Source organism: Struthio camelus, chromosome 6, assembly GCF_040807025.1.
Source record: "Struthio camelus isolate bStrCam1 chromosome 6, bStrCam1.hap1, whole genome shotgun sequence".
Taxonomy (NCBI): Eukaryota; Metazoa; Chordata; class Aves; order Struthioniformes; family Struthionidae; genus Struthio; species Struthio camelus.
The window spans coordinates 33,236,986-33,262,652 of record NC_090947.1 but is presented as its reverse complement, the minus strand read 5'-3'; the positions used below and the strand labels follow the sequence as shown (position 1 = coordinate 33,262,652).

The window sequence follows — 25,667 nt, the reverse complement described above, 5'->3', positions numbered from 1 at the left end:
ATAAACCGCAACATTACAGCTCGCCCTCTAAACGCGAGCTCGTTTCCTGCAGAGCATATATCTACAACCACATGACAGCGTCTTCTCTCTTTCGCCCACTGCGTTGGCCGCTCGCAAGAGGAAGGCAGCAGTACCGAGAGGAAGACAACAACCCCCCGAGGCCCACGGCCATGGCGTAGCCTTGCTGCGTTACTCTCTGCCGCTGCTTTCAGGTTTTTGGGGGTTTTTTTTCAACTCAAAGGGGTCGAGGCACCTACAGGAAGCTGGTTACCGCCGCGGCCGGTGTTTAGAGGGGCAGCAAGGGGCAGGGCCGGCCCCGGCGCGGGGCCGAGGCCGCTCTCCGCAGCCCCTTCGCGCCGGCCGCGGCCTCGGCACGCTGCAGCCGCCGCCGCTAATCCGCTCGTCTCTCTGCAGCCCGGGCAAGGAAACGAAGGGGGACGGAGAAGGGGAGTAAAAGCCGCAAGCAGCGCCCAGCAGATCGCAGCTCGCGCGCAGCGCGGCCACGGCTGGGGAGAGGGCTTGCGGGGAGAGTGATATGTTGGGGTTTTTTTTCTTTCTTTCTTTCTTTCTGCACCGTTTGCTTTATTTCCTCTTGGCTTCTCCTCTGGGCGCTCAGACCTAACCACAGCCCGTGGGCACCCGCTCGGCCGAGGGACGCACAACCCGCCGACGGCTCCCCGGGGCAGAGTCACCTAGGCCCAGCCATAGCTAATTCCCCTCTTAATCTTCTTTTTCAACGTTCTGCGCCGTTTCCCTTAGAGGGGCGCCGACAACCTCCGTCGTTCAAAGCTGCCTTGTTGATTTCTCCGCGTGGTTTAAGCGCTCGGAGGCAGAGAGCAGGGCTCCTTCAAAACCGCGTACATCAGCTCCCGCTGCAGGGCTTCCATCAGGCGCGAGGGCGCGAGAGTAAATGCAAACAGCAAAAATAAAGTGTTTGACATTTAATGATCTCATAGGGGCTGTGGAAGATGCACTCTTGAACATCAGTTGCTGTCTCAAGCTAGTGTGATGCAGAGAGACCCCCCGTGTTTCATGACTAATTGAGCCCTAATGATTTTCCTTTATCATCTGAAATGGAAACAAAGGATTTAAGGAATGTCTCATTGAGTAGCTGTGGGTCCTTCCTCTTGATCATTTATTTTACCCCACTTTAAAAGTCATGCTTCAACTCTTCCTTCTGAACCCATTTCTCTGCAGTTGCGGCTGCTTTTGTAGTTCTGTCCTATTGTCTCAGCTGGGCCGAACGCAATTACTGAGGCTAACGCAACCTCTGCAAGGAGCAAAGCCCCCAGACAGCCCACATTAGCCACACAGTCTGCCAAAAAGTCACGGCTTTGGGCATTTGCAGGCTTCTTCTTGAATCAAAGGCAAGCTCCCAGGGCTGCATGGGTGGCCGCTGCCTGCAGGGATACAAGGGCGCACATGAAGGGGACGAGCTCACCCAGCACCTTCACAAGGCGATCACAAACGCTGGGGGCCGAGGCACCAGAAAGGACCGTCCTGGCTGTTGGGGCAGACCTTGCCGCAATGCCGTATCCTTCCCTGCGGCCTCCGACACGGGGCCAGACTCTGCTGCAGTCCAGAAGGATCCCCCTAGGTCCTTTTGCTGAACCCGTGCTCTCCGTGGGGGGTCTTCCTGTCCTCCTGGCACTGGCAGCTCTCCACTAGAGAAAGCCTTGATTTATGCGGTGGAACAAATCCCCAAGTCGGGTTTAAGGCATTTGGAAAAAACAGGGCAGCGGTGAGCAACTGTTTCATCTCCAGCCATCCTGGGCAAGTGCTGCAGCTACGTGACCTGAGATAAACTGCTCGTCCCTCCTCGCTCGCCAGAAGGGCCGTTTGCCACCTCCCTCCCCGATAGCAGTTTGCGTACTGAAGTGGAAGGAAAAGGAAGAATTGTTTTTGCAAGGTAGGTGATTGGGATGTTTACAGAAACGCGCCCGCCTGCCCTGCCGTCGAGCCCCGCGTTGGAGCAGAAGCACCGATGTAAGGCAAAAATGACAACTGAAGGCAATTTTACAGCCAAATTATTCTGGAAATGGTAACAGCTTAAATCATTATATAGCTCTTTCTGGTAATTTGCTATAATTAAGGCTGGGCTCCAAGGTGCTATCACACTGCTCCAGGCCACATTTCCAAATCACTGCTCTTCCGCAAAGCCCTGACCAGCAGATGTCCTTGGAATTGTCCTGGAGACAATAGGCTTTGGGGTTTAATTAGGATCGACATGAAAATTAGTCTGTGGAAGAAAAGAAGAAAAATAGGCGCTGGATCCATATCAGCTGACATGAGCAGAGCTGTGCTGTTTCATACCCGGTGACGACTTGGCCCCGACTTACTCCTCTGCCTGCCCCGCATGGCAGCGATGGGCCCGTGCGTGGAGGCAGCAACAAAACGCGCAGCGACCCGGCAGGCCAGACTCGTGGCCAGCTTGCAACGCCACTGACTGTAGCCAGATTCAGCCTGACGAATTGGCTTTGAAAACCCGATTTGTCACCAATGCCAGCCCATGCAGCGAAAGCAGTTTCCCCAAGTCCATGAGAAAGGTTGGGGACGGCTCCCAGCCACGAGACCCTGTGATTCCCCCTCGTTCCCAGCAGTGGGCTCATGGTTGAGATGCACGAGCAAGTTCACCGTCGTGGATAGCATTTTTCGACAGTAGCCAGGTGAAAAACCATTCACATAGGGACATCAGGCCAGATGACCAAGTTTCTTAAAGATACCTCCAAAAATTGCAAGAGACTTCCTAGGATCGAGTGGAGCCAGCCCACTTTCAACCCTCGCCCCTCCGGCTGTCAGAGGCAGCTGGGTACGTTCATTGCCCCAGCAGTCGCTCTGCCTCCCCAGCCATCCTCATCCTCTCCCCGCTGCCTGCGAGCGTGCCCACTCCCAGCTGCAGGCTCCTTTCGTTTTCCTACATATCCCTCATCTCCTTCCATACCATTAATCGCAGTATTTCAATTAACAGACCTGAGCAACCAAACAGACCTGGCCTGTACTAATGTGTTATTAATTGGGTCATGTTGGATCTCAGCAATATTAAGCGCCATGTAGCTTTGAGCTTTCATCTTCTGATTGATCCAGGCTCATTTCATTTATCTATCGCCTCCCAAACATCACACAGGCCCAGTTCGGTTTTTCCCTCTACGCTCACCTTTTAAGTAATCTGACAGATTCACTGCATTGCCTGCTACCTACTACACAGTGAGAAGAGTCATACTTAATTTACAGTGCTCTACTTCTCCAAGAAAAATCAATGATTGTTTACATTACTATTCTACAACCTCTCTTTTAAAATAATTCACGGCAGGGCCAATGCTACTAATTTTATTAAGCCATTATTAGTGGGCAGATATTATTCTGCTCCATTGATCCTAAGCTGATGCAATTACCACTTATGAATCCAGCACCATATGTTGGAAATTTTCAATTCCGTTTGCAACCTGAAGCTGCACATTAAAATTGTGCCCAGCCAGATGCTTGTGGTGTAAACTGGGGAGCCTGCTGATTTTGAAGCTGATTCAAAACAAACAAGGAACTGCCCAAACCTTATAACTTAACTCCTTTTAAAACAGAGTTACCGCTATCAGCCTGGTACTGAGCCATTCACAACTGCACCATGTCAAAGGGAAAAACAGTCTCAAATACTCTCTTCAAGCCTCTCAAGTCCTATAGTTCATAGAAACCTCATCAGGTTAACTGAAACATCCACTGATGTGAATGGGAAATCCTATACATGAAAATACATTTAGCTTAATCTGCCCTGAAAATATGCTGAAAGACAGGAAAGGTCCATGCCCAGCTGAGTGTTCATTTTAACTCTATTTGCAGAGGATGAATTTCACCCAGAGGCCTCAGATCTCCTGGTCATCATCTTCTCTAGTGTAAAAAAATTAATAGCAGCGCAGTGCGGGAAAATGAGACAAAAAGGCACAAATCACCATGGCTTCAAATATCCCCCAAGAAAATCTAACAGAGTGGGGCAAACAACTGATCATGCAGAGCAGTGACGAGGCCGGCAGTGGCAGAAGGCTACAAAAATACGCAATCGTGCCGACCACCCCTTTGAGCAGGCTGAGCGGGTGACTTGTGCTGGCTCACACGGGAAAAAACCTCTTCATTCTCAGCAGCTCAAAGGAATCTAAAACTGCAATTTGAAAAAGAAATTAGGACTCACCTTCAGCTTGGGAAAGCGTTAGCTCAGCTGCATCCTTTTGTTTAAGAACAGGAATGGCCTTTGTGCACGTATGCAAGTCAAGAAAAACTTGCTACTCAAGGAACTGGATAAAAAAGAGAAAAGGAAGACAGTCCTTGCCCCATGATCTTACAGTCTAAAACCAGATGGATGGAAGGATGGATGGGTGGGGGGATGGCTGCAAGGGTGGATGGGTAGGTGGATGGGTGGGTGGAGATAGCGGACAACAGGGAACCAAGATGCCAACACAAGCCAGCCCAGCAGGCTGCAATACCAGCAGCCTCACTGCTGTTTAGCTGATGATGGGCAAAGGATTTGGGGGAAGACTATGAAGTCTATTGCGAGTCCTGGCCGTACAAACAGAAAGAAATTGAGCCTCCAGGAAGCCTGGTTAATCAGCCCTGGCACCCCTTGGAGCATGTCCTGCTGGAGTCGTTAACTTTAATCTGACTTTAACTTACCTTAAACTTAATGCAACTTTAATCTTCCATTTAGCAAGGTATGAACCCTCCTTCAGTAAAAATTAGGCAAAATAAGATTTCTTTTTTACTGTCTGCATTAGAATCCTTGCAGTAGCGCACATCAGCAACTAGCTAGAATAAATCACCCTGCAGCCACACATTTCAAGAGCTAAGCCAAGTCACACCCGCGGAGACTCTGGCCACAGAGAGCCCACAGAATAACAAGAAACAGTATCGTAATACTGCCGGTTCCTGCTGACTGGTTAATGCTCTGGAGAGGGCGATTGATTTATGGGGCCTACTGCACTCAGCTAAAATGGTCGTTCAACATTATAAAGCAACAGCCTTGTCCTCCATGCAAAACAAATAAACCAAGAAATGAATTACACGCTTTCCTCCACAATAGAGATATTTCTGGCAGCTGCAGGGCTTTCCCGCGGCGCTGCGGGAGAGTTGGTGCTGGCTGCTCGGCGAGTTGCCCCGGAGCCACGGCGCGGGTGCAGAGGCCACACCATTTAGCTAGGACGGTCCTCCTGTGTTTAAAGTGTGCCTAGCTTTTTTTAAATCCCTTTGGGAAAGTGGGAGACTGGGGTTAAGCTTTCGTCTCCCTGGGGAACCCCGCTGCCCCAGCTCTGGGACTTAACAGCAGGACCGGCCGGTGCGGAGCAGAGCGATGCGCTTCCTCTCGGCTGTAAGCAGAGATTTCGGGGAACCAGAGCACAGACCAAGCCTGCGCACAGCTCTCTCCAGGCAGAGCAAAGGCACACGTGCCCAGTGCCCGTCTCTGATACATGATACCCTTTGCAGGGGCATAGATTATAAGCTTGAGCCCTTCCCTGCCTCTCAGCATAGATGACATGGAGTCTCTCGCTGGAAACGGCAGCAGAAAGCTTGGCTGACCAGGGTACCGGGGTCCGCTTTATTTTATCCGCCTGCAAAAGACTGCACACAGGGATAGATCAGATTAACAGGGCTGATGATAAACATCCTCCTCTTTATCCCCTCTGACAGCAGCAACCTTTTATCTACAGTCTGAAGACAAAGCTTTTCAGCCATGCATTTTCTGTCTTGGGGGATAGTTCTTTCCAATAGAATTTTTTTTTTTTTTGAGAAAAATCAAAACATTTTGATGGAAGATTTTTCAGCCATCCTTACACATTAGATGTGGTGGCAGACAGACCTGGCACATCGACATCTGCTCCCTCTCACCGGCTTAAATTTAATATCTGGTGTCTGAGAGCTAACCCTCCCTCGGAGCTCCGCTGGGGTCAGCTCAATGAGAGACATACCTGGCTTGGTGAGACGGAAACAGCTCCTTTCCCGAGGGTTTCCAAATGGTTTTCCAGAGTGACCCTCTCATCACTTTATCGCCTCTAAAAAGGTACCTTCCTAATGCCCTCTAACAAGGCTTTGGGGAGGACAACGTTACGAATTGTGGCTCAGTGAATCTGCCACTCACGGCTGCTAATATGCTGCGTTTATCCTTGCCACAGCAGGGGTTGAGGAAGCGAGAGGAGGAGAGAAGGGAAAAAGTAATTACTTCCTGCTCAGCTTGTCATCAAATCCCTTCCTCAGCCCCTTCATGTCTTTCTCTCCCACGGTTGCACAAGCGGCCGGGACACTCGCCGCAGCTGCTGTGCCGGGGCTGGTGCAGCACCCTGGGAACTGATGGGGCGTGTGGACAGGATGGGGCTCGGCACCACACAAGGCATCACAGTGCCCCGGCACGAGTGCGGGCTGACCTGCCTGGGGTGCACTAACCCCTTCAGCCTGAACGGCTGATGCTTGATGCCATTAGCATCCCCTAATCAAGATGTGTGTTTATTTTAGTTGGGAGGTCTTATCCCAAAAGCAGCCCCACAGTGTAGTGAGGAGGAAGAGGAGGTGCCTTTCCTGGGCTTTTTTTTAAAAAGGAAATCTTCAGTGGTTACAGGTGCGAGTACACCTGACATTAAAATCTCCCTCTCCTGGAGAGGACTCAAACTCCATGTTCTTATTCAATGATGTGGCTCAACCAGATACTGAATTAAAAGTAAAGACACTGAATCATGAAATTAACCCCATTTGCTGGCTTATGCCTAGTTCAGGAGACAGGGGCCACCTGAAATTCCCAGGGGAATTTCCCAGGGGTCACCTTCCTGAGACCTGAAATTAGGTTGGATGTAAGAAGTCCTTACCTGGGCTGTGTATTAAAATGAAGACAAATATTTTGAACAGCACCTCATCAGCCTTTTTAGTGTCTTTCGTCAGGTCCTGAAGGTGCAATGAAAGATCAATAGCAAGGGTCATTTTGCTCTGGGGAGGTGGTGGACATGGGATTACTGGCAATTCAGTGAACCAGCGTGGCCATGCCATTGCTGGAGTAGCATGTGCTGAAACCAATGTGCCATAGGATAGATATGATGCACTTCACATGGAAATTGATGCATCACCTTTGGAATCAAATTGATCACCTCTTCCATTCAGTCACCCCCTACTGAATTAAAAACTTCACATGCAGTTCACATTGCACCACAAATCAGGCCAGAATGGAATTAAATACATGGTATGCTAAGAACCCATTAATCACCCTATAAATTAAACATGGGACAAGCCTCTTAGACTGGATGTGCCCAGATGGAGCCTGCAGTCCATCTGTGAAACCCTGACATCACTGAAGTCCCTGAGAGCTTTGTCATTCATTTTAGTGAGTTTGTTCAGGCCTACCCTGTCCAGGCCAGGACTGACGGGGTACCCAGCTCCAGATCTGTCCTGGACCTACCCAAAACCTGGTGTCCAGGAACTTCTGATATTAGTGCCTGTCCTGTTGAGCCATCCACACTCCCCACTTGTAGGAGGTTTAAGCCGGAGCCTCAAGGTGAGAAGCTTTTGGACACCATCAGCCTCCTGGTCTTCCTCCCAGTGGTTAAGGAGTTGCCATGTCTGTCTGCCCTGATCTTCACATAACACCAACACGTTGCTGTGAGTCTCATGAGGACTGGGGTCCTGTGGAACATCCTTTGCCAGGCCCTGGGCAGGACGGCAGAAGGGTGGGCTCTGCTCCTGCCCTAGCACCTAGCAGATACTCAGCAGGGGCTGCTGGCTTCCTGACCGCCGTTTTGCTGTGTTTGGCCCACCCATAGCTCTACTTCAAGGCAACAGGAGGAGAAAAGAAGAGCCTCAGGATTCATCTGCTGCCAAGAGCATCCAAGGCAATCCTGACCTCAGCGCTCAGCAGCTGGCGTTACTAGTCCTGCATGGTGGACAGGAAAACAGGGCCACAGAGCAACGGTTAGTGAGTGCTCCAGGGCCAAAGCTGGAGATCAGGGTAAAGGCAAAGATTAGACCTCAGAATTGTCTTATCAGAAGCCAGAATACTATTTCCTCCTTTTCATTATATGCGTTGACTGTTGCTTTTCCAACAGCACCTCCCTGAGCGTTCCTCACAAAGCAGTGAGCCCCCTTTCCTTGTTCCCGTTCCCCAGAGAAAGGCAAGACAAACTTCCAGTTAGTCAGAAATGTCCGATCCAAATTCCTGGATCAAATCCACACCATTCCCTTTTATTGTCCTATTCATCTGGTCCTCTCAAAATCTGTTCAGGAACAATTAGAGCCTGTCAGCTAGAAGCTGACGCAACTTTTATTTAATTAGCCCAGCAGCCAATAAAGATCCCATTCATCAATATCTTGCGGAAGGTTGGTTTCAGGGGGGGAGTGGGGGGGATTTGTCATTTCTTTCTCACATCCAGATGGCTGCATAGCATCCATCAGTGATCCGATCACACGCATGGACACACGGGTATGTCTGATAAGGCCCAGCCAGCTGGGATACATCTGTCCAGAAAGCACTTACAGCAGAAAACAGCACAAGTCCGCTCCAGATGCTCTGTTAGCAAGTCTCATTAGTAACTCAGTTGCCCGACCACGGCCAACGTGGGTAGCAAATGATCCCAGTGGGAAAAGCAACTTTGGAGGGCTGTTCCTCTTCTGACCCATTTGCTGCCCTTCACGGCAATGGGAGTGCCAGGAAAGGACAGAGATGTTTAAGGAGGGCCAAATGCCAGCACGGTGAATTAGGGGGAGGCCTGAGGACGTACCAGGGATACCCCGTGCCTGCTGCCTTCACCCAGGGAGGGTAAGAGCCTCTTCTCCCTGCACTGCCACACTCTGAGAATAACCACATCAGAGATGACACAGCAGGAGGAGGAAAATCCATACCTAGAGCTGCCGCATCCTAACAAAATTTCGGGGTATTCAGCACATCGGAGAAAGTTTTTGGGACTGCACCCTCTTGTCCTGAAAGCTTCTCCCTATATTGATTGTCAGGGTATATATACTCATCCTGACCTTCTCCCCCGCCAGGCTTTTCCTAGAGATGAGGCAGGGTGGCCCAGGAGGGTGGCCAGATACACGTGGCATGAATGCAAACCTGTACCCATGCAGGCTTTACGCTGGCCCTCATCGGTCACCAGCAGGAGGTTTCACCGGCTCAGACCTGTGGGACTGGGTCCCTGCAGGACTCTCTTGCCAACCTTGTTTGCAGCCCCACCATTACAATTCCCTGAATTAAAAAAAAAAAAAAAAAATCAATTACTGCAGGACAGTTCACAGATTAGAAACATGAGTGATGGTATCTTCATAATTAATGATTACAAGAAAGCAGCTTAATAGTGTGGTTTTCTGTGGCTGGTTTGATTTCTAATATATGGCAGTTGTTGGCGTAAGCAAAGCAGGTAATTGGAGACAGTTTATCCTTGATGTGTTGCTGGTAGTAGCACTTCACAAACTTGCATGTAAGGCTCTTGTTTCTTAAAGCTGTAACCTTCAACAGCACGAGAGGGCTGCAAAGGTAACCACATCGATAGCCGTATCCCCAAGCTGCAGGAGGCTTAGGAACCCAATGAAGGGCAATTTCTCTCTGCTGCAGGTTGCTGTGGCCAGCAAATACCCCCATGACACTCATGGAGAACATGCCCCCGTTCAGCTTTCCAACCCCAGCAGAGAGGGCAGAGGACCTGAGAGCCTGTCCTCAGCGCCCTGAGCTACATGGATCCTCCATAATTTTTAACAGGAACATTATTGCTGCATATTAGTGTGATTGATGCCAGCTCAATCAACTGGAAAAGTGTTAAGCCTTAAAAAGAAGTGAGATGAAGGCAAAAACACCAGGCTAAAATGACCATATAATAGGATTATTCCAGGATTGAAAACATATGTGCAGACATGCTGAAACACACAGCTGGGCCCCCCTCCCTGCTGCTCCGTACCGGCCACCATTATTTCCAAAAGAAGCAAGTACTGAGTCTTTATATTGCAAATGTGAATGCGCAATTAACAGAGGGCACATATAAACTGTGCTCCATGTGAGCTCTGTGGTTTTACTGCTTATCAAATAAAAAGTAATAAAGAAGCACTCTCTCTATTAATATATTATTTCAAGCAAAGCTGTGGTACTTGCCTGTTTTTCTTCTGCTGCATCAAGCGTTGTCTGCTTGAGCTTTTTTTGCTCAAGACCAACGTGAAACACTACAGTCAGAGTTGCCAGCTTGAGTTATTTTTGCCGTCGTGATGTTTAGTATTTCAGAACTCCTAGGGGCTCTTCTTTTAAGGAGATCAGGTTTTGTTACATTAAAACAAAAAATTTTGCCCAGATGAATTGTGCAGGAATGGATGTATGACGTCCAGCCTCCAAATTCAAAAGGTAAGTACAAAAAAAACTCTCAAATGTGTTATCTTTCAATCACCTGTGATTTTCAAACATTAAACCTTTAGGCGACCCACTTCAGATGTGCTGCTAACAAAAGGTGATTTTACTCACTAGTTCAAGACAAAAAACACTGAGAACAAATTAATTTGTAATCTCAGAAGTTTGGCTCATATACCAGTGAATTCCTGTATTGCGTGTGCAAAGTCCATGGCCACAAACTGCAGCACAGAAATGGCCCACTGCCCAACACATGCTCCAGATGGGGTTTTTCATGCTTCGAGTCTTTATCCTGGAACTGTGCTTTCCTGTAGAAGATGCTTCTATCTCCATGACCAACCCTTGTTGAAACCATGGTGGATGCATCAGGCCTTCCCACGGGCCACAGCACAGTCCTCGATCCACCTGCAGCGACCTCCAGAGGACTCCTCTGGAGCTGTTCTCCTCAGCCCATGCACCAGACACAGCCTTTCCCAAGGAAGAGGTGGGCCTTTCACCCTTTCCATCCTGGTCCCCTTTGGCCAGCGTTCAGACCTGCAGCAGGCGGAGAGGAACCGCTGCAGGGCACAGATGTGTTTTACCCATCCCAGGAACTATGCTGACTGTTTCCAAGTGCCAGCTCCAGGGCTTTACCTCAGACCAAACCCACCACATGCTTCTGGATCTCTCATTTCTACAGAGGCTCAGGGTGGTCTCCTTGCTCCCATGTATGTGCTCAGAGAGGACCTCTCTCACAAAGCATTTACAACTTGAACAGACCTGGCAAGCTCAAGGTTAGGAGAGAAAAATGACATCTTTTGCCCGTACTTAATGTTAAGCTTCTACATATAAAATAACTACATAAACCAAGAAATGAATAACAGGACTAAGCAAATTCAATTTCTACTTAGCAGAATTGGAAAGAATAAGGCTAAAAAAGTTGCTTCAAGGAGGGGATTTAATTCTAAGTGCCAATGCTAGTCCCTTTATTGCTCTTGTATTGCACAAACCTACTAGCAAAAAATTGTCTTAAACAAGATAATCATTAATCCTGACTCCAGCTGTCAAGAAGATTGAGACTGCAACCAACAGGGGAACAAGGAAAATTTGTTAATTTGTTTGTTAAATATTTGCAATGTGTCATATCAATAACGCATAATAAGAAAATCTTGGCCTTCCAGAGCCAATGCACCATGCAAAGCTTTGCTGTATCACACCTAAACTATTATCAATAGCACATTTATTATTATAATGGATGAAAAACAAGCTTCCTGGCTGAAAAATAAGATCAATTTGAGCTCAAGCTATTTGGATGTACTCTAAATATTGTAATTAAAACGCAGCATGAAAGTTCCTTTAAAAAATGACAAAAGAATAGCCCTACTACAATTAACATATGTCATCCATACTCTGATACACCCATCCATGTTGCTCTGATTTAGTAACTGGAGAGCACATAAAAACCAAGGCAAAATTGTATATGTCCAGCCAGACTTTTCTCAACTTTAGGGCTTGATTCAGAGCATTTCCCTGCCGGGTCAGGATCTAGCCTCAGGCTTGAGGATTTGACACAGGGAGTCATCTTAGATTGCACTGAGACTGAGCACCCCATACACATTAGGATTTGATTAGAGTCCAGCACAGATAACTAGCCTAAATTTATCTTGCTGCAATCGAGGACAACTTTAGTTTACAGGGGAAAAAATGCAGACTGCAGAAAGAGAAGCCATCCGTGCAGGGGGAACAAGGTTTCACTCCCAGAGCAGGTGCCGTGGGGACAGAAACGGTGAGAGTGACATCCCCTTCCACAGCGGTATCACACACGCAACAAAAACCTGCAGGAGACAAATGTGACTCTCGCCTTCCCCATCAATTAGAAGCACTCAGACACTTCCCGGGGGGTTACCTGGCACCTTGCAGAATTAGGCTCTACTTTTGTTCTGATAAAGAAGTGACTACTGAGTTACTAGTTACTACAAATCTCCTGATAGCTCTCTAAATAATTGCATTCTCTTATGTCTTTTAATCATAAGCCCCACGAGACCCATAATACCACATTCACAGTCCAAATTGGCTCATCAGCTCAGTTTATCAAAGGGACCTAATTTAATCTCAGTCTTTGATGAAGACAGGAGCCATCAAAGTCTGCCCTAATGATTTGCTAGGTTTACTTCGCTTCCAGATCTGTGGTGTGATGGGCTTGGACTCCAAGCATGGTATTGATAATAGAAAGCCATGATGAGGAAGACAAAATTGTCCAGAGTCTGACAGTCTGACCCAAGAGAAACCACAGGAGGAGCCTGGAACAACAGAAAAGATTGAAGAGGCAAAACAAACCCTGTGATGGGTGTCACCACTAATAACATCACCGACTGGCCAAACAAATAAAGAGGGAGAAGCTCCCTCAGAGCAAACAATCAACTACCACGAGACCCCCACGCAGGAGGGTGCCAGCGTGCGTCAGTCCAAACCAGGAAGTGCAGAGCCAGTAGGACAGCAGGAGCAAAGCGCTGGATGAGGGCACTGCTGCTCTGACCTGGCACAGTCCCTTCCCCAGCAGAGCTGAACGGACCATGTGGTAGGCATGAGAGCAAGGCCTTTCGTGGAAAAGCATCTGCTCTTCCTCTGACAAGCTGAAAAAGGTCTTCTATGCATTCAATGCTTTTAGAGCTGAGCACTTCTGATTTAGGTGCAGCTTTTAAAGCCACTGGAATGACTTCTCTGCTCCTCTTCAGCCTGGTAAGTCAGTGGGCTCTGGGAGCTGTGCGACAGTGACACCAGAGAAGATGAGCAGATGGAAACAAAAAATCAAAGGGAAGTAGCCAAAATTCTTGGTTTCAAGGGATGCTCAACAACAAACAGTACTAGGACTAAAGAGAGCAAAGATTAGGTCTTGTATGGAAAAGCTCAAAGCCCAACCTTCTCCAGAAGAGTGAGGGTTGACAGGAGAAGACTAGAACAGTGTTTCACTTCTTAGCTGCAAGCAATAGATGCAAACACAGTAAAAACTTTCAGAAGAAAACATTACTAGATAAAAATAGCTGATTCTGAAGCACTTTTTGGCTTTTAATAGCTTTCAGCTCAAACAGAAGAGGGAACTAGGAACTAGCACTACAGAAGCTTGAGGAGTGCTGCAGGCTGTGAGAAATGAAGCACAAGCACTTGGTTTTAACCGGCACGTACAAAAAGATGGTGCAAAGAAGAGCCAAAGAGATCCTCAAGTAGGGATGTAAAGGGCTATACAGGCATCATTAGCTCAGGGGAATTCTTCACAGGACTACTGAAGTTACAACAGAAGACGGATAGACCATCTGCCTACAAACAGACAGGGCCACTTATTTATTCAATATAGAGAGTGCAGGTGCTCAAGACAACCTTTTTGGGGGGGTGTGATGGGGGGGACAGTGACATTAGCTCCAAAAGAAAAGCCTCAGCCAGCAAATAGCAAAGGAGGAAATGCAAATATCAGTTAGGCTAGCTAATACCTGCAAAAGGACTGGCTGAACTGAGCGTGCGGGTGTATAACAAAAGCAATCACTTGCAATACTGCCAGGCAGGAGAAAACACCCATCACTGGGTTTAAAGAATGCCACATCCTTGGTCTCGTGAGGAATTCACTCTTCAGAGGAGCAGGCAACCTGAATTTGAGGAGAACTTTCAGGAAAGCACTGTGGAGAGGGCAGAGGGGTGTGGAAAGCCCTAGACCCCCCAGAAGAAGCTCCGCTCCCCTGAGGAAGCTCTAGAATAACAGGCAGTTAATGCAAGTGGCTGTGACAGAGAAAGGGGGGGGGGAAAGGCAAGTTTAAATACACTCTACAGAAAGGGGGAACTGTCCTCTGTTTGCTCCACGGATTTTGGACAGTATAAAGTAAGTGTCAGGAAGCAAAGATAGCTCTGACAGGCCAGGAACAGCACACAGCTGCAATGGCACAGAGCCAGGACCTGCAGCATCATGAGAAGGTATCTGTGCAACCAACCGTCCACCGGCTTCTGCCAAGCTCAGGGTGCAGCGAGAGCCAGGGCCAGGACACATCACCTCACGCAGAGGCGAGACACCGTGATTGACAGCATCTCACCTTTCTGAAAGGCACCAGTGCCTGGCACCTGCTTCCCCTCTGATTTGGACAGGAAAAGTCCATATTTGCACAGCATCCATGAAAGGTTCCCGTCTTCAGCAAGGACAGCATTAAGGTCTGCACGGACAGTGTTTTGACACCCAGGGAAATAGAGAAAGAGCACAAACAAAGGCTCTAAGCAGATTTGGGAAGAGCCAGAGCTGGAAGCTAAAAGAAACAAAACTCACTCCCACCCAGCGAGATTTCCCTTGCTGGAGGTGACGTAACACAGCAAGGTCTGGGAGATGCCAATAAACCCGAGACCTGGTCACCAGGGCTGGGCAACTAGAAAAGGAAACAGCAGAAAGAGTCCCAACACAAGGGAGCAGCGCAAATGGAGGTCTCCCATCCCACAGCGAATAGCTGTCCCCACATGCTCAGAGCCTGCTACTTGTCCCCAAGCTGAGTCAGGAAACAAGCCCCAGCAGCATCACCCAGGAGAGCAGTGACACCACCTGTCGAAACTGGAGAAGCCAGCACTGGTTCACCAGCCTGCTGCCTCCACGACTGCAGGCACAGCTACAACCCACTTGCTGACAACGTGCTAGTACCGTGACAATCACAACCTGAGTGGTTTTGTCCACAAGAGGAAGACTCACAAACTAACTGGGAGATGAGGCTGGGCTCCTGGGACAATCGCCAGAGTTTCCAGCAAAAGCAGAGGGCTGGAAAGGGCAGCTTGACCATAAATACTGCATAAGGGGCAGATAAAAAGCAGGCTGAGATCACCAAGGGCGGCAGGGTGGCCACAGCCAGCACAAATGGCACCCTGGGGCCTGGGAACTGCAGTGCTTGGGTCCAGGAATCCTCACAGCTTGACATTGCTCAGTACAGCACCTAGGGGTACCAGGCACTTCATAGATTAGGGGGACACATGGGAGACCCTGGATTATGCCACCACCTCTGAATCAACAGGCTGGGCTGCGAGCAAAAGGCACACAGAGCCATAAGAGGCCAGAGCCAAGGCTATGCAGGCCAACTGCCTCATTACTGCCCCAATATTTTGGTCTGCCTGATTTCTACCCAGACACAGTAGTCCCTTGGGTGAGAAGCTAGTGTGCCTGCAGGGAAGTGGGCAGCAATACACAGGATAGCCCCCCAAAAGACATGCTGTCACTGGCAGCAGAGAGACTGCAGGATGGGAGGAAGCAGAAGGTGCTGAGGGCTGGCAAAGTCACCAGTGAGAAGTCTGAGTGACTTCTAAAGAGCACAGAGCAGCATGAGAGAGTGAGGGGGCTGATTGCTAGAGAGGGGAATGCCTGGAGCTAACTTGGGAATCTCTGATCAGAAGAAATCCAAGCCGCAGCTTAGGAAGGATCCATGTCTTCCACAAGTGAGTTCAGCTTCTTTTTGCTCACTCTTCTTTTTCTTACGTGCATGGGTAGACTGAACAGGACAGGCCAGGCTGAACAACATATGCAATGACAAAAAATAATCTAAAAAATGATGTTTGCTTGATACTTGTGTCTTCAGCTTGGCTGCCAGTTGCTACACTGCTGGATTCTAACTCCTCGTTGCTCTGACTGAATTGCTATGTACTGGTTTGGCTTTTTACTTTCTGTAAGCATATTAAAGTTTTAATTAAGCATTAAAACAGTGTTTTAGCAGTTTTTTGAGAGTTTTGCTATTTTTCTTGTTCATTATAAATCTCTTAGGTCCTAAACTCAGGTCAACTCTGGCTGAGCTCTGCAGGATAGCTGCTGAAATCTGTTCATTAAACATGAAGAGATCGTGGTTGGTCAACAGCCAGTGGGAGTCTGCATTTGGCTGCTCTGTATGTAGATCAGAAGATTCTCAGGAAATACTAAGGCAGGTTAAATCTTCCAGTAAAAGATCTTCTAAAACACAGCAGAAAGACCTTGAGGAGATATAGCAGCTGCTAGATCCAAAGCTCTCTAAGAGACAACGTGTTTGGTTCCTATTTGATCACCTGAGGTGACAAGAAAAGAGGGATTTTAAGCAATGCAATTATTTTCTTTCATGAAATTTCTGTAATGCAGTGTAAGCCCGTCTCAGGACAAAATGTTTAATAGCATCCCCTGTTCCTTCTGGGAAGCACTTTGCAAGAGATGAACAAGGGTCCGTGCTTTACAAAGCACCTGGGCTGCTCCCACAAGGAAGCAGTATCACAGTTAGTACTTAGCCAGCCTCACCGAGAATTCTGCTTTTTCCTAAATTGCTGGGGAGATCCAAGGGCCTCACGATATCCACTTGTACATGATGGGTTTATCTCAGATGTTACCATGAGGACTAGGGTAAACCCAGCTACTAATATGCAAAACACTGTCCAGACCCGTCAACATCTAGGACCAGAAACATCTCTTAAGTGCTGTTGTTCAAATCACATCACAAGAACAAATGTAGTGCTAATGAAATGCATGGTCTGGTACCATCCAAAATCCAGCAGCTGTGGTGCTTGCCATGGAGCCAAACTCCCAAGTTTAAGCTAGCAAGTTGCTAGAAAATGTTTCTTGTGGCTAGGGAAAGAAATTTAACACAGAGAGGAGGAGAGAAGACTATCCCTCTTCATGGGGCCATGGCTAAAACGGCCTGCTGACCCTCCCCCTGTCTGTAACTCTCCCTCCTGTGCTACCCCCATCTGTAATACACCTTCAACTGTTTGTTCTGTCCCTTGGGGAAGCCAAGGCAGTGGATGCCACGGATGGCAGAGGCATCTCCAGGAGCAGATCTTCCTCCTACAGTCACTGTGGATACTTTGTTGCAGGTCTGTATGCCAATTTTGGCAATGCTCTGAAACTGTCCTCAGGTGTTATAGAGAGCTTTTCTGAAAGGTCGGAAGTCCTCTGGTATTTAATCACCTGAGCATCCCAGTTCTCCCTTCTCATTTTCTCTCCAGTTAATTCAATGCAATGAATTTCAGCTGCCTTGCAGAGCACTGGTCATCAAGAATTTGGGAAGATCTCGGTCATACAGTCTTTTCTGCCCTCCGTGCCCAGCCATCTCCCAGCCTCCTTGTACAGTGCCTGAGACCAAAGCAGAGGCCAAGTCTTTCCACTTGCTCACTTTTCAGTTTCTCAGTAAAACTCACACCTCGGTCACTGCTCAAGAAAACCCTGTCTTCCACTAGGGCAAGCACTGCCCCAAGCGATCACCTCCAGCTCCATTCTGGGCTCCAGAGAGGAAATGGGTCCTCGTGCTCGGTGAGGCTGCTGCCCACCAGCCAGCACTGATGGTGTGCCCCAGCTCGGTCTGGGTCAGTCCCCCACCGCCCTCCAGGAGCCATTTCCCCGTGACCGCACACAGCCACCTCGTTGCACAGACCACCCTGTGGACAGGTGCAGCTCTTCCCAGGCAGAGCGGAGACCCAGCCAAACTTCCCGCTGCCCTGAGCCGACAATGACAGCAAACATGACAACAACAGCAGAGACAACAAGTGGAGTCAGTCTAAGTAAGGAAAAGCTTTTCCATGTGCTCCTTGGTGTTGGTGACATTTCTTTTTGTCTTTTTAAAATAAAAATCCTCAACTTCTGGAATGACGGGACTGTAAGGAAAGGGAAGAAAAGTCATTCTAATGACTCAGAAGAGGTAAATTTAAGGAACCCAAAGCCAGGAAGTTGTTTTGCAGAATTTGAAATCTCATCCTTTAAGCTTATCTCATGCAAAGCTGGAAATAACACTAGCAGCATCTACAATCTGCTAAGGGAAAAAGATGTGTTGAACAATGGCTAGTGCAACCAAAGGGAAGTTTGCTTCACAAAAAACTTTATCAGAATGCATCCTTCAGAAAAACAGATAGATACCCTCATATGTACATTTCCATAACAAAGTCAACCCCCTGCAGTGTCCATGAAGAGGGTTTCTGCAGCAATGTGCCTATAGATCTCCATTAAGCTCATTACCATACCTTATTTGGAGATTATAATTTCTACAGGTCAGCCTCCACAACAGTTGGTGTAAGCTTTCCCTAATCTCCTTCAGGGCAAACTCCAACAACAGCTGAAACTCCCCCCAGCAACAGGCTGAACTGGACAGAGAACAGCCTGCTGTTTCTCCTCAGAGGTTCACATAGCTGTCACTGCTTTGGTTTCCCCTCTGACTCCAAATCAAGGAATCAGGAGGAGCAAGGAATTGTTCTAAAATTGGATGTCAGTGCTGTGCACGGCCCTGTATCGAAGCTGACTGCATGGAAGAAAAACCCAGAAATCTCAGTCCTCCACAAAATAAGGTTCTAAATCTGTGATTCTCTCATAAGCGTACTTGGAAGGGATGAAAGTGCTCCAAAGACGATGTGGTGGCTATAAAATTGGAGGAATGCTATGCTTAACATCTGATATTGCACACCAACCTTCCCCAGCTACAGCAGGGGCAGCTCCTGGCTGGTTGTCAGCTTGCCTGGTGGAAATCCTTTCAGACTCGTGGGGCATTGCAATTAAATAGGTCCAGTTAGCGAAACTTTATGTTTGCTGCTGAAACAATGAGCAGTGATTATACCAGCAATTGAGCAGGCAGATCAGAGGGGGAAGTGACTTCCAACAGGTGATGATGAGAAGGTGGAAGGAAGTAACTCTGTCAGGTGGAAGAGAAACGGGAACAGACCCTCACACTCCCCTTAGGCAAGCAGTTCCCGTGAGGGGCTGCAGGATCAGCCCCAGGCCTCATGTTAACACTTTATTTATAGCATTGCCTTCCTGCTCATAACCTTCCCTTCCCAACTGTGAACTGCAATTTTTCTCCCCCCAGCATTATGGCAATGGTTTGGAACATGGAAATGTTTGGAAAGGGACAATTTGGCAGCAGGAGTCTAAAAAGCAGATTCAGATGACATCCTAAAATGCATCTTTTATGAGCTTGGAAAGATTCCTTTAAATTAAACTCAGAGCGTATGGCAGCTTCTGGTAATGCCGCCAGTAAGGAAACAAAACATTTGAGCTTTACAGGCTTTTGAGCACATGTAGTCTCGAGGATCACATCCTTCGGACACCTTGCTTTCCCTCATGCCACTCCAAGCTACGATGGAAAGTGCTTCAATAGTTTTCAATTGTCTCTTCACCACAGATGCCCTCGAACCCCAACCAACTTCCAAACTCAAGGCTTATAAAAAAGTTAAATGCTCCAATAATTTTAAATAGTCTGCTCAGTGCTATTGGAGCCTGTTCCTTCAGTTTGGGGACTTTTGTTGTTTGCAAAGGGGGAAGAACTGCTGTTTATTAGTGGTTCAAATTGGAAGCTAGTCAGACAGCATCATAGCAGAGTGATTCAGCAGCCTCTGAACTGATTCGCAGTGTATCATAAAACAGGATTAGGAAAGCAACAATGCCTGGAGCAGAAAGAACCCACACAAAGAACGATGGCAAAAGAATACCACCAGAAAGGAGTAGGGGGAATAATCCTCACTTGGCTTCTGAAGAACAGGTCGAATGACCTAATACACGCCTTTCAATGCCCTTCGTTCCCCACTGAGTCACAGGATTCAGCTGCCTCATCCAGCTATCACAGCTTAATAAATGGCTCTAGACCAGCTGAACCACATTAAGCATTTCTGTGTGCACACTCACAGCCTGTTGTCATTTATCTGAGACCACAGTCCCCTTCTGGGGCAAAACCCAGATGCTATTTCACAGTAGGCAGGAGCTTATGTAGAACTACTGTTGCAAGTTCATGAGCGTTTAGGACAGGAGGCAAAAGAAAGACTGAGGCAGTGAGTCTTTGCGTTGCAAACCAAAAAGTGGAGCTTTCTTAGCCTTATTTGAGAAGGCCTCCTCCCACAAGGCAGCATGTTAAAGTACCAGAGAGGTCAAGCTAAGCATATTCCTTAGCACTGTCCTGAACAGGGACAGAATTAAACAGGTGCTTCAATGATTGCCTGAATCACAACATCAGCAACCACATATGACCAATGCCAAGTCTGAAAAGGAAAGCATCATTAAAATCTACTCACAGTGAACCCGCAGATCCTCCTGCCAACCCTGTTATAAGCTAGGCCATACCTGTTACAGCTGTGGCCTTGAAATGACAGAGGAAGTGACAGAGGAAGGCAGAGACTCTCTCAGGAGTTTTACTGGATCAGCAATGGTTGAATTACTTACAAGAAATCACAGGTTTGTGCAAGTGAGAAAAAAAATCAGACAATTGTATCACAATTCTGCTAAAATAGGTATATCCAAAGTTTGGTAGAGAGGCACAGAAGTGAGGGAAAAAAAATCTTGTATGCCATGGTCTCCTTTTGTAGGCTGAAAAAGATGATAAAGAGCATCCTTGTTTAACTCACTGCAGGATGCCTGGAATTTTATAGAAACTGCTGCAGTGTCTCCCCCAGTGGGGAACTGAGGCATGAGATGACAAAACAGCCATATCCTAACTTACAGGGGCAGGTACTGAAAGGAAATGCTCAATAAAGGCTTAATATACAGGAAGATGCCAAATAACTGGCTGACTTTCTGAAATAAGAAAGCATAAACCAATTCTCTAATTGTGTCTAATCGAAAAACACTATCAGTCTCTAAAAATGTCGAGGAAAAAATGTGGATCCGAGAGATGGATGGCAGCATGTGTATCTTGTTCAGTAGTGTTCTGGGAATATTTTGCCCTGCAGCATTTAATTCTCTGTTATTACATCTGGGCCTGGAGGTGAAAGTCATAAATCAGGATCATTCATAACATGCAATAACGGGGTGAAATAATCCTAAGGAAAGATGCATGACAGAATCCTTTGTGACTGCGTAAAGCTTCCAGTCCTTGACGATTACATGAAAAATCTTCTGCCTGTAACTTCTATTCCTCCTTAATTCCCATATTGGGTTTCCTTCCTTAAATTCCATCCTCTTCTCCCAGCATCTCCCACTTTTGCTGCCATAGGGCATACCTTCCACCCTTCTTCCCTGCTGCCCTAAATATATGTTTAAAACAAAATCATAGAAAATTATCCCCTGCTTAGAAAGATGGGCAGGTTTTAAATTACACTATATTTACTTGTAAGTGCTTTTAATACTAGAGAAGCTTTCCCAGGGAGTTTTGCTCCGATTTCAGGATCCCTATTGCTTTTAAAGAGGGCTATTTTGTTCCATTTAGACAGTGGCTACATTTTGAGTAATAAAGAAAGTAATGGCAATAAAATAAGATAACTCCAACCCCACCCTTCCTTCTCCTAACTTTCTACTGAGTTGGAAAAAAAAAAAAAAACACTCAACCCATGATGTATCAGAGCTTTGTTTTCTGAGTAACGAGACTAATCATGTTTCCTCTGCTTGGGGTCTCTCTCTTCTCTTCCTTTTCTTGCAGGTCCTCTGGATCCACACTGACATAGAAATATCCCATGATGGAGAAAATAATGCACACAGCAAAGAGGAGAACACTGAACAAGACAAATTCAGCCCACTAGGAAAGAAAAAAGAACAGCCAGTCAGGGGACTCCAAACTCCTAGTTCAAAGAAATTCTCTGCACTTCCAAGTGCTTTTTAAAGAACTGGATGAAAGTTATTTTTCAACTTCAAAGACTGCTCACAGGATAGAAACTTTCTCATCAAGCTTTCTGGTAAACCCATGTACTTGTAATGTAATTACAAATATATGTACCATACCTTGAAACAAAGTAGTTAGCTCAGGCTAGTTTCATTAAATTTTTTCTTACAAATCTGACCTGACTTGGCCCATGCCTGCCTGAGCCTTTTCCAGCAGTGGGAAGCATGCAAGACACCTCTGGGAGATGTAGTCTCACATTACATCTTAACCAGAAACCAGCTCATACCATTGCTCCAGAAGCCTGAAACCCTGAATTAAACAACATCCGCACCACAAACCCCTGATGCAAAGCCTCACCTCTCAGGAATGCTATAGTCTGCTGGCCCCTAAGGAGTCCCAGAGCCACACACCTACGGTGACTGACCGGCCATGGGGCTAGCTGGATGAAGGCAGGCTGCTTTCTGTAACCAACAGCACCATGTGGCTGGCATCGCGTCCAGGCTCCAGGCCCTCTTGCCTGGAGCTGAGCCCTAGCAAACTTATGACAGTGAGACATTTGCAGCAGATCACAGTATCGCTTACTGCCACTGGGAGGCTTGTGGAGGACCATTGCTCCAGGGTCTGAATTATGGCAAAGGGCAACACCGCTAACTGGCAAACAGAGCCCAGGCTGTGGGGCAGCTTGGGACAGGATGCCATCACTCTGTGTAAGAGCCTGGGGCTGTACAGAGAAGCGAGCGGGCTGCAGGTTTGCTGGGCCTCTGGGGCATGAATATCCAGAAATACTGTCCAGGACCTGTAATAAAGCATCACCTCTGTTTTAAGAGCCAAACCATACCTGTGCCATTGGTGCAGCCTGGGCAATAACAAGCACAAAGGCATTCCCAAATGCCACTGTGAGCAGCCAGCCTGCCTGGAGCACCGACTTCATGCTGGCTGGAGACTGAAAAGAGGAGAAGGGCTTGGTCAGTGGGTATCACGCTGTGCCCTTCTGATGGTTCATCACAGCTTCTCCCTGTGATGTTCTGCTAGGTAGAGACATCCCTGGGCTCAGCCTAAGGGGAGCTGGTGGAATCTCCTCTGCACTGTGCCTGCTCTGTGGTTAATCCCTACAGCTGGGTACAAAGGACTTTCAATATAAATTCCCCAGGAAGACACATGAAGAAGGAGGAGATCCTGTTGTTGTAGAGCTGATCCTGACCATCCCCAACCCTGCTTCATTCAAAATTGTGAGATCAGAAAGCCCAGGGACCCACACAACAAGCCAAGATGCCAGATGCCCTGCAGCTGCATAGCTTGAGAAAAGAGAATGGATCTTGAAGCTAAGCTTCCTGCCAATGGCAAGTTTTCTGCAAGCTACAACAGGTCGTTCCACTGATTAATCACCCTCATTAATAAACATCTGTACTTTACTTCAAGGATAAATTTGAGCAGTTTCAGTTTCTTGATCCTGTAATGTCTCAGTCCTCTCTTCTCATAAACCTTCTCCTCAGACAGCCTAATACACCACAAACAAATTATCCCTCACACCCTCATTACCCCTTGCTCCTTCATTGCAGGCTCGAGTAGGCTAAGACCCCTTTAGTCTCTCAGCTTAAAGCATATGCCAAGCCTTCAGACCGTCCTGTAGTCCTTGTGATACTTCTGCTTTGTTGCTACTATAAAATATGTACCAAAAATATTTTGCTGGGAGAAAACCCTCATATTACAGAACTCAAGTCTTTCCCATTAAAAATAAGATCTATCCCTTTGTGTTCTCTGTTCCAGCTTTACCAGAAAAGGGTTTCCTGAGTATAATTGAGAACAGGTATCTTCAGCGAATGAATGAATTTAGCTTGAGGGCACCCAGCAAGCTGCGTTATAATCCTGCTTTTAGCTGAAGCACAGATAACATTGTCAGTAATCGTCATGCCAAAGGACATACGACAAGTCAATGGCAGACGCAGGAATAAACCCTGAAGTCTAATTGTAAGCCCCTTATCTTTAAGTGCAGTACCTGAGAATAGGAGAAGGCCAGTCCCGTAATAGAGAACATAACTTCGCCAGCAGATATTAATAAGTACTGTGGTAACTGCCAAGCCATATGGATATTGTTGGCTTTGATATCTTCTGACTTCCATATCTGAAGGGCACCTCTAGATATCTAGCAAGAAAATAAACACACACTGATTAGCTGGTGAAAGATCAGATTCTTCTTAGCTTGGACTCCACAGAGAATTTATCAAAATCAGTTTTAAGCAAAGATGGAAGCAAAGCTCTGCCGTGCGAGCAGAGTCTGACCTCTGCTGTATTCAGGCCTATTAGTGGGACAGGCTGACTCTTACTTCACAAAGCGGAGATGACAGCATGGAAATGTTCCAGCTAGCTCGTGTGCCACAAGAGTTACTGCAAAATGGCAAGTCTTCTGCAGCTGCAGGGGGAAAGGCCTGTCTGGTACTCGTGCAGAGCCTGTAACCTGCTGCTGCTCCCAGGGCCAGAAGAGGATGAGGGTAAATGCTTGGTGCATCCACGTGGTCGTTGCCCTCATTTCATTAGCACTATACAGCTCTCTTGCTATAATGGTGACACTCAAGCAAATCCAATTCCCAGAAAGGAATTCCCAGAGTGGCAGAGATCGCCTCAGATCAGATGTATTCAGATAGATATGGTAGCCGTACTCCTAATTCTTTTTGTTTGCTTTCCTAGATGTAATTGACACTGTCTCTGATGCAGATACTGCCAGAGAGAGATTTGACTGACTAGGAAAACACTAGGCTGAAATAACTTCAGGCAGAAAACCCCACGTTTAAGAAGGGTACTTGGGAAAACACAGGGGCTGTTTACGAGATGTATTTAATCACCATGCGGCTAGGCAGATCAAGAGAGTGTATTTCAGAAGGCTAAAAAGGGTGAGAGGAGAGCTGTGTATTGCTCTCTAGCCCATAAAAAAAGTGTCACAAGCACCGTACAATAACTGCACACTGAGGAAAGCGGGGTGGAAGGCAGCATCTCCATGATTTAAGTATTACAGTTCAGCCACATTAGCAGACTAATATATTGTGTCTTGGTTCTTTAATATAGCACTCCCTGCAGAGGAGCAGGGCACAGTACAAATCAGTGTAATAATTAAAAGTGATCTTGGCCTGGAGCAAACTAACTCTCTACACAAGGAGGAAACCACAGGATGAGAAACGAGAAAACAGAGGGTCAGAAAGGCTGAAGGACTGGAACAGGGCATAGAGGGGGTGAGGCACAGAGCCACCCCTGAGCCGCCATGGCTACAGAAGGGACTTCTGCAGATGAGACCCACAGACTTGAATCCCTGCCCACAGTGATTGGGACGCATCTACCTCAACTGGCCCTGACTCAGCTTTACTGGCAGAAACTCTGGGGCCATAGTCTTAGTTTAATATTCTTAGCCCAACTAGTATATTCAGCTCCTCATCTGGGGAAAGAGGCTTGCAGCCATGAAGGAAGGGTCTGGCCAGCATTACTTCAAGAGTGTGTATTGTTTATGTACCTTAATCTCTGCACTCACAGATGGCAGCATCTGTCCGTTCCCTCCAGGACTGTGTATCCCACTCCAGCTACTGGAGTAAAAAAAAATGCCAGGTGTTTTGCAGTTGTATTTCTTCCCCCTACATATTTGGGCTCTGCAGACACAGACAGCTCCCATTAATTGCCCAACAGGGAGGTGCTAGTGCCAGCGAGTAGCTGACAGCATTTGCTCATCATGACACAGTAGTCAAAGCCCCAGAGGGCAGCTTAGCAGTGTGCCCTGTCAGACCTGGTTTGTCTGCGTGTCTGTGCAGTGGAAAGGTTAAAATGGGAACTAA

General features: G+C 47.4%; 1 protein-coding gene across 8 annotated transcripts in view; it reads right to left on the bottom strand.

Annotated features, from left to right (window-relative positions):
* Nucleotides 1–926: 926 nt before the first annotated feature.
* Nucleotides 927–25,667, bottom strand: part of SLC15A2 (solute carrier family 15 member 2) — a 93,548-nt gene continuing 68,807 nt past the window's right edge. For 4 of the 8 annotated variants that reach the window (XR_011141953.1, XR_011141954.1, XR_011141955.1 and 1 more), the window contains 5 exons: nucleotides 23,849–23,995; nucleotides 22,691–22,795; nucleotides 21,582–21,768; nucleotides 10,094–10,873; nucleotides 927–9,196 (listed from right to left, as the gene is read on the bottom strand). Coding sequence is in view for 4 of the 8 variants with exons in the window: in XM_068949040.1 (XP_068805141.1) it covers nucleotides 21,592–21,768; nucleotides 22,691–22,795; nucleotides 23,849–23,995 (429 nt within the window). In the remaining 4 variants the exon portion in view is untranslated. Of the gene's footprint in view, nucleotides 10,874–20,435; nucleotides 21,769–22,690; nucleotides 22,796–23,848; nucleotides 23,996–25,667 lie in introns of those variants that run through there. The other 4 variants (XM_068949039.1, XM_009667866.2, XM_068949042.1 and 1 more) reach the window with 2 other exon arrangements.